At 34.6% G+C, this 11,225-nt stretch overlaps 3 protein-coding genes and 1 non-coding gene across 4 annotated transcripts; 2 read left to right on the forward strand and 2 right to left on the reverse strand.

The window, feature by feature from the left end:
- Positions 1-102: 102 nt before the first annotated feature.
- LOC104785890 (zinc finger protein WIP4-like) lies at positions 103-2,216 on the reverse strand. The gene is made up of 2 exons (XM_087455654.1): positions 1,524-2,216; positions 103-712 (listed from the first exon to the last, which is right to left on the reverse strand). Exons 1-2 carry the CDS (start codon positions 2,151-2,153, stop codon positions 290-292), a joined length of 1,053 nt encoding a protein of 350 aa, XP_087311780.1. The 5' UTR covers positions 2,154-2,216; the 3' UTR covers positions 103-289.
- Positions 2,217-5,456: 3,240 nt separating this feature from the next.
- TRNAS-GCU (transfer RNA serine (anticodon GCU)) lies at positions 5,457-5,538 on the reverse strand. Its single transcript has one exon. It is a non-coding gene; the product is annotated as a tRNA-Ser (tRNA).
- Positions 5,539-5,674: 136 nt separating this feature from the next.
- On the forward strand, positions 5,675-7,359 carry LOC104785900 (uncharacterized). Its single transcript, XM_010511190.3, has 2 exons — positions 5,675-5,882; positions 6,165-7,359. The coding sequence occupies exons 1-2, from the start codon at positions 5,869-5,871 to the stop codon at positions 7,024-7,026; spliced, it is 876 nt and encodes a 291-aa protein (XP_010509492.1). The 5' UTR covers positions 5,675-5,868; the 3' UTR covers positions 7,027-7,359.
- A 3,123-nt stretch (positions 7,360-10,482) lies between these two features.
- LOC104785911 (cyclin-dependent protein kinase inhibitor SMR13-like) lies at positions 10,483-11,225 on the forward strand. Its single transcript, XM_010511200.3, has one exon. It carries the CDS (start codon positions 10,649-10,651, stop codon positions 11,033-11,035), a length of 387 nt encoding a protein of 128 aa, XP_010509502.1. The 5' UTR covers positions 10,483-10,648; the 3' UTR covers positions 11,036-11,225.

The following is an 11,225-nucleotide window of genomic DNA, read 5'->3' on the forward strand; positions in this document are numbered from 1 at the left end:
TAAATAGGATCGAAAATTTAATTTAGTGACATTATGTCCATTATCTTAATTCACCTGTTATATATATATTTGAATCACTTTTTAAAGTATTGATAAAGAGGATTTATACGAAAAAACTTAGATTAATTAAATAAGATACGTCCTAAAAACTTTAACAATGACCTCAAAATACAGTAAAGCTTAATAATTAATACTTACTAGCTAATCCCAAAAAAAAAAAAAAAAGCGAAGAAGATACAAAAGCAAATAGCATGCAATTAGTTAATGCACGAGACAACACAACACGATATCATTCTTGCTGCTCGACATCAGAAGCAGCCTCTTCATCCTCATGATCAATTCCACAACAAGGTACATGACCATTCCCAAAGGCCTTTACATGGTCTTTAAGAGACCTCTTGTGCTTGAAATCCGACCCACATGAGCAATACCATAGCTTCCCACAGTTCTTCTCGTGCGTCCTCCAATCTCCTTTGACCGCAAAAGACTTCCCACATCTACGACAAGCAAAGGGCCTCACGCCGTGCTTCCTCTTGTAATGTGTCTGAAGCGTACGGAAGTCCTTGAGCGGCCTTGCCCTTGGGTGGTCTATGTTGTTTTTGCACCCCGGTGCACAGCAGTAGCAAGGCAGCTTCAGCATCGCCGTTGGTTGTGTCCCTCTCAGCGACTCCGGTCCTTTTCTGTATTGTGAGCCATGTCCCCACATGTGCATCTAATAAACATCTCATCATATATAATATTAGAACATATGTTTGTTTGCGTTTAATCATTTATATTTGATTTTATGATCAAAAGGACATTTCAGGTTAGCATCCAAACTAATCTTGAAACAGGCTGTTCTTAGACGGTAATTAAATTCTTCTTTTTTTCAAAACTAATGATCTTTATAATAAAAAATAATGAAAATGTTCCAGGCGTTAAAAGAAAGGAAAGATCTAAAACTGTACATGTGATTAGGGTCAATAGGAATAAAATATCATATCGATGATATAAGCTAGTGTGAAGATTTAAAGAGGTATAGAACAATCTGCAAGACATTTATGATCCTCTTTTTCTTTTACTTTTTAGGGTAATGAGTGTTGTGTAGTAGAACTGCGCGAAAATCAAGAGAGGCAATATATAGTTTAGGGTTTGAAAGAGTCAGTATGAAAAAAGACTGTTGGTTAAAGAAGATTTTAAACCTATTGATTGATTTTAGTTGATCTTTTCATAGCCATCAATCCATCGTACATCTGATGACTTGTACCATCAAATAAAAAGTTATTCTCAAGTTCTATAGTAATAATTATTTTGAAAAAGTCGTAGTGTGTACTATATAAGGATTTTCTCATGATGAAGATTTAATATAAAAAAAAAAAGAACACAACGAGAATTATTATTTAGAAGAAAAAATAAGAAAAGTGTATGAATTAAGATCCATTAATTTTCAAGAACAAGAAAAAAAGTCAAAAGTTGAAAATCATTCTAGGGCAAGTAGCAACTAAATAAAGTTAGGTTTATTGGATGAATTAATATATCCTTACTTGCATGTTGTTGTATCTGTTGAAGGTCTTGAAGCATAGAGGACAAGTGAACTGTGTAGGACCCATCAGAATCTGAGAAGGAGTAGGGATCCAAAAGTGATGAAGATGATTACCCCTTTGTAAGCCACCATGACCATCATCATGATCAGAAGCAAGAGTAAATTCTACTCCTTGATCTTGATGATGCTCGTGGTCGTCGGTGTAATCAAGGACCACATCGCTGCTGCTGCTTCCACCATCACCGAGGTTTGGTAACCCTAAATGAAGATCCACGGTTACATCATGATGATGGGTTTCTTGGCGTTGATCGAGATCATGATCAAGAAAGTTTGAATTAGAAGATGTTTCTGTCGTCTCCATGAAATAGTACTCACGATGGTGATCAACAATAGGTTCTTGATGCTTATGGATGGGGCTTAAGCTAAGGAGAGGGAGAGCTTCTCTAAGTGGAGGAGAGTCAGGTGAAGTAGGGTTATGATGATTTGTGTTGATGTTTGGGTTTGTGGTATGGTGAGGGTAGTAGAAGTTGCCATGAGAGTTGTCGATGCGTGAGAGAGAAGTGGAATAGTTAAAGCTATAGTCATAGTAGTCGACGTATCCATTGTTGAAAATGCAAGCTGGATCAGACATTAAAGACAGAGAGAGGGAGAAGGCGAGATATCTCTAGATGATGGGGTTTATGTTAAGAAACCAGTGAAAGCTAGATATGCATATATATGTGGGTGTGTGTATGAGTGAGTATATACAGGCATGTGTATTATATAGATGAGTGTTGTGATGTGACAAAGCGGTGGAAAATAGCATATGATAATTGATAGAAAAGGGTACGGAGAAGATAGTAGGTAGAAAAGAAACAAGGAGAACGTTTGAAGAAGGGAAAAGAAAACTTACTATCTTGGGACTCGAAGTGCGTATTTATTAAAATAAAGTCAATTATTAAATCTTTATGAAACAAAATAACCATATAAGCAAGGGAGTATTACTTTTGTCACAAACTATATAAGATCGGGGCTAAAAACCGGACGTGTGTAAATATGGTGTACCACAATATATTCTGAAGGGAGTGTGCCTTAAAGTTCGGGGTATAGATTTCGCTGTTGTTAAATAATACATGTTTTGCTCCATGACTCCATAGCTTAAAGGGGTAGCCAAAGGCCAAAAACCTCTGGGTAGTCCAAAAAAAGGGGGGAGAAACCATCTTATATATTAGAATGATTACTAGATTTAATCAGTTGTCCAAAAAAAAAGAATAGATCTAATCATCATATGAAATTAACCTATATATGTATAAAAAATTGATTAAAATAGATATAAGCATGCGTCTTTTAAATCTACTGATTAAGATCACTAATCAAATTAAATTTATACGAATCATCTTTAGGTTAAATGTTGTATATATAGTTCATATGTCTTGTAACTCTTGTTGTTGGTTTGATTAGTTTGAGTTTTGATACCAATACCTGCCGATAACAGCTTTTTAACTGAGCAAATGAAACAGTACAATAGACAAAACATAGTATGGAAAGGATAAAAAAATGGACAAGATCGACAATCAAGGATAAAAGTTTGTCTCCTTTAATGTCTAAAATTGAAATATAATATGTATGTAGAGAAAGATAGAGAGAGATGAGGCGTAGAATCCAGATGGTAAACATTTTGGTTTTGTGGGGAGTTTGATCGCGTTGGAAAAAGAGATGGTCGTGATCCAGGACAGCACTTGCGTTGGTGGCCTAATCTATATGTCGGCTCAGCTTCAGAAACATATTACTTGGAAACCCCAAATCTTTATTTAATTAATTAACATAACGTATAGTTAGTTAATGAATATCGTCGACTTTAAAAAAAAAAGTTAATAAATGAATTTTTACAAACAAAAAAAAAAAAAAAGCTGACGAAGTTATATGTTCCGATGTTGGTGGATGTTTAAACCCTTTAATTTTTATGTTCAGGTAATTTTAGAAGCTAAGCTTACTTCATGAATCCATAGCTAGCATCAAACCCTATATTCTCATTATGGCCTAATTTTAGAAGCTAGTTCTCATTATTACTATTTTCAACTATCCAAAAAACTATGTATGTGTAGTCTTCAAAATTATGGCATTCGTTTGTTTTAAACAATATTTTTTGGATGTAAAATACTAGGGTATGTGACCTTTTTTAATCTCAAAATTTGAAGATATTTTGAAAATAATACTCTGAACCTAGTATTTTATATTTAAAACATGCCTTTTATATATAAAAATTATGAGCTATATAACCTTATTCACTAATTAAATTAGATATAGCTTGTTGCAAATTTGAAATTCCCCTATCTTTTTAGATGTTAATTATATACCTTGAGTAGTAAGAAAACCCGCAACTACAAGTCTATAACCACTGATAAGATGGCCTAATTTGTTGAGGTCTATAGGCTCTATACAGTACTTTGCGGGTATATCATATGCACACCAGTACACGTGAATGGCCAATGTTCTACAAAATGGTGAAAATAGTAGTATATTTAGTCATAGAGTTTAGTGTGTCTACAGGCTATTTTAGTACTATAAGATATTTCTATGTAATAACATTACGTTAACCTAGCTAGTGGCTTTGTTTTATTGGTCGAAACCATGATCGGGTGCATATAATGGTTTATGATCTTCTTTAATATATGGGCGGCGGATTCTAAATTTTATTTTTGGATTTGATCAAGAAGATTTGGTTATATAGAAATGTAGTTCTACGACCAAGCAAGTAACTTTTTCTTTCCTATTCGATATGATTTTCTTTTGTTCCTGTTAAAGGGTATTCTTGATTTAATTGTTGTTTCTTATGACATATTGGTAGTTTCTCATGCATAGAAAATTAGAAACTGATCTTAACAATACCAAAATGTTGTCGTAGTAAGATGCGACATTGTAAGACGAATGGGTCAAAATTAGTGGGTTTGAAAAGAAATTGCATTGGTGGCAATGTATGAACTTGGAAAGATTGGGCCAGAAAGTCAAAATAATGTATAGAACATGTTGATTTGCTATTAATTGGTTCGAATCGGATTAGATTAAAATAAATCAGTACATGTTCCCGAGCAAGAACGAGTGTGTATGTGTGTGTGTGGATTTTTGTATATGAACCTTTTTTGTGTAAGTGCGTTTCTTTAATCTCTCTAGTGTGTCTTATATGTATGCTTTGTTCTCTCTTCTCAGACATTTTTATCTATATACGCACCTCGTGTTAATTTCACTTTTAAAAATGTTATTATATTTTATAATGTAAAAAGTCTTTGTATGTGTGTGTGTATACAAATGCATGTATGTATGTGTATAGTATTTTTGTTCTTCCAAACTATTTGCTTTTGGAATTGGCCATGATGTTATTTTTCTATTTAAAAACTTGTTTTATAATTTTTTTATAGTTAATTGAATGAATTAGTCTACACACGCTACAGTGTAACTATTTCACAATTTTCCCCAAAAAGATATTGATCATGGGACAACTCCTCCTTTAGATGTAAACTTGGGTGAATACATTCTTCGATGATCAATATATACTTTTTCTACCACATTTGTGAATCACGAATACATTCTTTGATGGTTTCACATTGGTCCGTGATAGCCATATAAATATTTTTTTTTTGTGTGTTAAAGATAGCCATATAAATATTTAAAATTAATATTAGGTCTTTGTTACACTAAAATAATTTGTTTTCACTACTCTGATCATCTTGACCATTTATACTCTCTCTAACCCCAAAAAAAAAAAAGCTTAACGTTTTAGCCATATGTTGTAGCCACTATACCATAACCAATCCATATTTATAAAAGTTGTAACTCGCAGGATTTAAAGAAACCCGCCTCAAACATTTTCTAGCACCGGCACTACTGTACGTGTATAAAAAAAAACCAAAACATGTTTTATCAAAAAATGAAAAGAACTTTTGGTCCAAAAAGATATCGTCGCCTGAGAGATTCGAACTCTCGCGGGGAAACCCCATGTACTTAGCAGGCACACGCCTTAACCACTCGGCCAAAGCGACTTTTTTGATTTAGGTACTAATTTAAGGTTTATATAGACTTATAGAGCACGTTAACATTTACAAACAACAAAATTCGCACGAAGGCTGATCCAGCAAGATTATCTTGATTGTATTAAAAGCCCAAGCCTTTTATAAGCCCAATATCCTTTATTTTCCTTCTAATTTGTTTCCTTGTAATTGTAACGCTTTTTTTTAATCAAGAAAGATTTCGAAGGGCACGGTGTCGAATTCGAAGGCTCAGAGAAGACGAAGAAGAAGAAGAAGAAGCTCCTCGAAAATTCCAATCGATTTGATCATCCAGAAACAGGCGACACAGCGTAGGGAAAGATTATGTTCTACAGAGGGTAAGCCCTATAATTATCTCTGATTTGTTCGCCAATGATTTTTGATTTCATTAGTTCCCCCCGCAATTAGGGTTTATTTGTATTCGTTTCAATTCAATCCTGAATCACTTCAGTTTCATCTTCTGTTAATGTTACTTGTTCTGTTCTTTAGGAAACTTATTTGACCTGTGATCTCTCTCTGAATGGTGTAGTGTAAAAAGTCTTGCTTTAGTTTTATATAAGAAGTTGTTTGTTCAAGAAAGTTTTGAACTTTAGTTGTGATATGTTGTGTGGTGAATGTAGATATGGAGATGGTCCTGATGGGCGTGAGATGGGACCTAAGCGTCAAAGAATGATTGATCAAGGTCCTCCTGGACCATTCTATGGACCTCATCCTGGTTCTGGCTTTATGTATAATAACCCTTATGGTTTTGTTCCTCCTCCTCCACCTCCTCCTTTTCCTGTGGTTCGACTCCGTGGTTTACCCTTTGACTGCGCTGAGCTTGATGTAGTAGAGTTTTTTCACGGTTTAGATGTGGTCGATGTCTTGTTTATTCACAAGAACAATAAGCTCACTGGAGAAGCCTTTTGCGTTCTTGGTTATCCCCTCCAGGTTGATTTTGCTCTTCATAAGAACAGGCAGAACATGGGAAGGAGATATGTCGAAGTTTTTAGGAGTACTAAACAAGAGTACTATAAGGCTATTGCTAATGAGGTTGCGGAATCTCGTGTCCATGGTATGGCTAGTGGTGGCAGTGGAGGTGGCAATGGCGGTGGGGGTGGAGGTGGAAATGGCGGTGGTGGAGGCGGAGTTAGTGGTGCAAGTCCAACTCGCAGCAGACATGTGCAGAGGGCTAGGTCTAGTGATGATGGGAAAGAGAACATTGAGCATACGGGTATCTTGAGATTGAGAGGATTACCGTTCTCAGCGGGAAAGGAAGACATACTTGACTTCTTCAAAGATTTTGATCTGTCTGAAGACTCTGTTCATGTTACTGTTAATGGTGAAGGGAGACCCACTGGGGAAGCGTTTGTGGAGTTTAGGAATGCGGAAGAGTCACGGGCTGCAATGGTTAAGGATAGGAAGACGCTTGGGAGCCGTTACATAGAATTGTTTCCTTCATCGATTGAGGAGTTAGAGGAGGCACTATCAAGAGGAAGGTGATACAACATCTCTCTCTCTCTCTCTCATGGTACTTACAATCATACCTCTTCTAAATGGTTATCCTAAGATCACAATTCCGATGCATTGATGGTTCCGGTTTTCATGTACTATCTGGTCAAGAATACTAGCGGGTTTTATCCATTCTTTAGATTTTGTTGTGCTGTATTGGTCAAGATTTTTCATGCACCTGGAATCAATTAGAAGTAAGTTTTGAATCAAATGGGTGCTTAATGATCTTTTGATCCACTCGTGTTGTTTATCGTAAGAACCCTTGTTGGATTGTAACATTATTATGCTTTACTAAAGTTGTTGAAAGAGAAATCTTGATTGATACTCTTGTCTCAGAGACATGTTGTTATACCGTCACCGTCTCAAGGTCGTCAGGAACCTTGAAAAGATGAATCGTTTTTGGAATCTTTGTAGTAATTTGTAAAACAGACTAGTAAAAGCAATTTGTCTTCATTGATATTATAGTTTCGTGAGAAAACAAAAACAGTATGGAGCATTACTCTGTATATATGTTCTTTGTTACTGTTAGTTATTGTTTTTGGTATGAATGGATTCTCTTAACAATGCTTCAGACATTATTTTATATGTAGGGACAAAACCATTGGACGTATATGTATCAATAGACAGTATAATACAAATGGTAGAATAGTTGTTACTTGTTAGGTATTGTTTCTTGCCCTTTTTCACTTCGACTATCACATCTTAAACTGACCAGGTGATAATATCAGAAAAAATGAACGGCTAGATCAAACTACTTGTTAGCACGATTCTGGAAATATCATTATGCAAGCAGAAGAAACTTTGGGGTTTTCCAATTTTAAACTGCATCTCATGTCTTTATCATTCTGCCATCTTTGTACACATCTTAGAGGGAGTCTGAATTTTGTAATTGATTTGTTTAAGACGTTGAACAATAACATAGAAGTAATTGTAAATTATTCTACTGTGAGTGAATACGATTAGAATGATTTTACATTGCAAACTTCATCCAAATCCCTACTGTACATCGAAACTTGTATTCTCGAACGAGAAATTACGATCACAGATATGTTACGTTTACATTTCAAGCATATAGAATCCCAAAATATATTTCAGTAAAAATGCAGCAAGCTTAAGTTCACTACATTTCATATTACTAAGCTTAATATCCAAAAGAATCACTCTTAACTCCAATGACGATGATAACAGAAACACCCATTTCGGAACCTTTTGCCAATTAGTAACGAATGACACAACGGATTGAAGCTCACTTACATCTTTGTAGCCTTTTGTCTTTGGACGTTGGAGATCGAAAGATGGACTTTGGAGATGTATATCATCACCAACTTTAGAGACTATAAAAATACAAATTGTTAGAAAAGTATTTAAAGATGGTTCTCTCAAGTATGCTTTGTGACGGGACATCCATTAGAAATTCACGGTTCTTGACCTACTTTCACGTTATCACACTATATATTAGTGTGATTATACCAAACGTTTGCACCCTGGTGTACGCTTAACATTGAAGGGGAATCTGTTTTTTATTTATTTTCTCTTTAATTGAAATGTTTAAGAGTTGAACAATACCTAAATTCATTGTAAATTCTTATTAGTAGCCACTAATTTGAAATAATTGTTATAATAATATATTTTCAAATAGCTGCGAAAAGCTAATCACTAATTAAATTTTGAAAAGTCTACAAACAAAAAGAACTAATCATTTTTGATGTGTGAATGAATATGCTATAATGGAAGAGTTAGCTATGTGGGTGGCCGAAGGACGAAGGTGAGTTATACAATATCTCCAAGAACCAATGGTAATGATGCTTAAACTGAAACAAAAAGAGTTATGACATGTAATCTCCCAATATTCTATGCCCTCTCTAAAAGAGTTTCGATAGCTATTTTGTGTAACACATTTAATTAGTTTGATATGAAACTTTTATATGAATATTCTATTTGCTAAGAACTTTTTGTAATTCGTTTATCAAGTGTGAAACCAAAGACTTATCGGAATGCCACTTGCATTGTGAATCCTATGTTTAGGATCCCATGACAATAACCAATCGCGCAACAATATGTTCGTACTTTTTTTTTTGTGTTTATAAAAAGGGATCTAAAGTTTTTAATTCATCTTTTAAAAAATTCAAGATTTCAAACAACGGAAAAAGTATTGCATAAATGATACTCTTATAGTAAAATTCGTACAACAACCTCAACTAAAATCAGAAAATAGTTAGTTGGCGGGCGTACATACATGGAACCGTATAAATAGTTTATCCTTGTATTACATTGAATTTGCATGTCAGCCCACGTGATTTTCTTCTTACATCAAAGTTTGTGTTAACTTTTATCTTATTATTTTCCCTCTATTCCATTTTTTATTTTTATATAAACTGTACTCCTTTTCTTATGCAGTGTAATGTTGTAATATACTCCATGTTTTGTTTTTTAGTCTTCAAAGATTTTAAAAAATAGATGTTCTTGATTTGGTTTACCGTCAGATAGAAAATAAGGTTATGAAAGTTTTATGTGACTAGTAATTTGCCGTTTTAGTCTCAAAACTATTTGGACGGCAGAAAGTGAGAGAAAACGTAGTTAATAGTAACCTCATCTACTCAAAAAGTGAAAACAATTAATAAAGAGAAATGGGCAAAAAAGGTCAATTTTCTCGGTTTTTTGTTGTCGGGTCATATGTGCATCCAAATCCAAATAATATTTAACCAATTTGGGGGCCTTTCAGCTCAGTGTGAGAAGACTCTCTCTCTCTCTCTCGCCCGACACCAATTATATATGTATTAAACTGGAATTTTTTTTACTAGTTATTTCCAAAAGTTACAGTCACCATGTGAATTGTGAAAGGGTTCAAGTATGTGCACCAGCCAGCACCACCACTGTTAATCTGAAGTAATGACATCATGTATGTTACCATATACAGAGATATCCTTGTTTTATCTGTGCACCACCGGCACTACTGTTAACTTGACTTTTTGTCGTCATGTATGTTACCTTACAAAAAATATCCATGTTTTATTGTTCTACTGGTATTAGGATCCTATATCTGAAATCCTAAAATAATAATTATACTATGTAAATGATATGGATAAATATACTTATCGTCAATTAATTTTGTATTAAAAACTCATAGTTTTCATTATATCATTGGCACATATCTTTCTTTGATATTACCACTTGGGGCAACCTCTATTCTTGTTAATGCTTATGCTCATAGTCTTTAAAATTGCAAATAAAACTATATTTAGTACCCATTATTATGTGGTCAGACTTACATAGTTATTACACGCATTTATCTTGATCCTTAAAGAGAATACTCTTTTCACCTTTTTAAAGATCAATCCATCACTTTTTTTTCTTTTCTTTTTTCTGTTCGACTCAGTGAAAACTTTTGATAGTCAAAATTTAGAAACTTTAAAGTGACACTCCCACTAAGTTTTTGACTCGTATTTTCATACTATATATGCTACGTAGGCAAGTAAGCAACGACTCTCGTCTCCTCTTCTCTCTCTCTCTCTCTCTATGTCTCTCACCTAACCTTGCAAAGAAAAAGAAAAAAAAGAACCATCTTACTATTTCTTTTCTTTTTTGAGAAAACCCTCTTGGTTAAGGTCTAAAGATGGCATCAAAAAAAGCAAGAAAACCAAATCGAACTGATAAGATACTAACAAGAAGCCATTTCAAGAAACAACTTCCACAACACAACAACACCAACACAAGTACAACTCTTGATCAAACATCTGCATCTAGTGTTGTGTCTACATGTTCTTCTTCAACGACTTCGTTTTCTCCTCCCTCTCCTTCCCCGGCGGTGCTAGCTTCTTCACCAGGCGGCGGTTGTTGTACCCCGAAAGCTCAGAAGTCTAGGATACCGGAGATGCTGACGTGTCCACCGGCGCCTAAGAAGCAAAGAGTCACACCGAACTGCGTGTTACGACGGAGGCAGATCGTTTTCTTTGCTCCTCCGGAGATAGAGCTCTTCTTCGTCAACGCACACGATCGATGAACAACTTTTTAAGTTATTAATTAGTTTTTTTTTTGTTGGTTAGGATTTGATAGAGAAAGTAGTATAAGAAGCTGATCAAAAATTCATCTCTTTGATTTTGTTAATACAATAACGAAGAGTATCCTATAATATTTTGTGTGATGTTTTTTGTTATCTTCATTTTGGTAAATTCATGAGATGTTTTTTCCTA

This window comes from Camelina sativa, chromosome 1 (assembly GCF_030686135.1).
Source record: "Camelina sativa cultivar CO46 ecotype springtype chromosome 1, ASM3068613v1".
Lineage (NCBI taxonomy): Eukaryota > Viridiplantae > Streptophyta > Magnoliopsida > Brassicales > Brassicaceae > Camelina > Camelina sativa.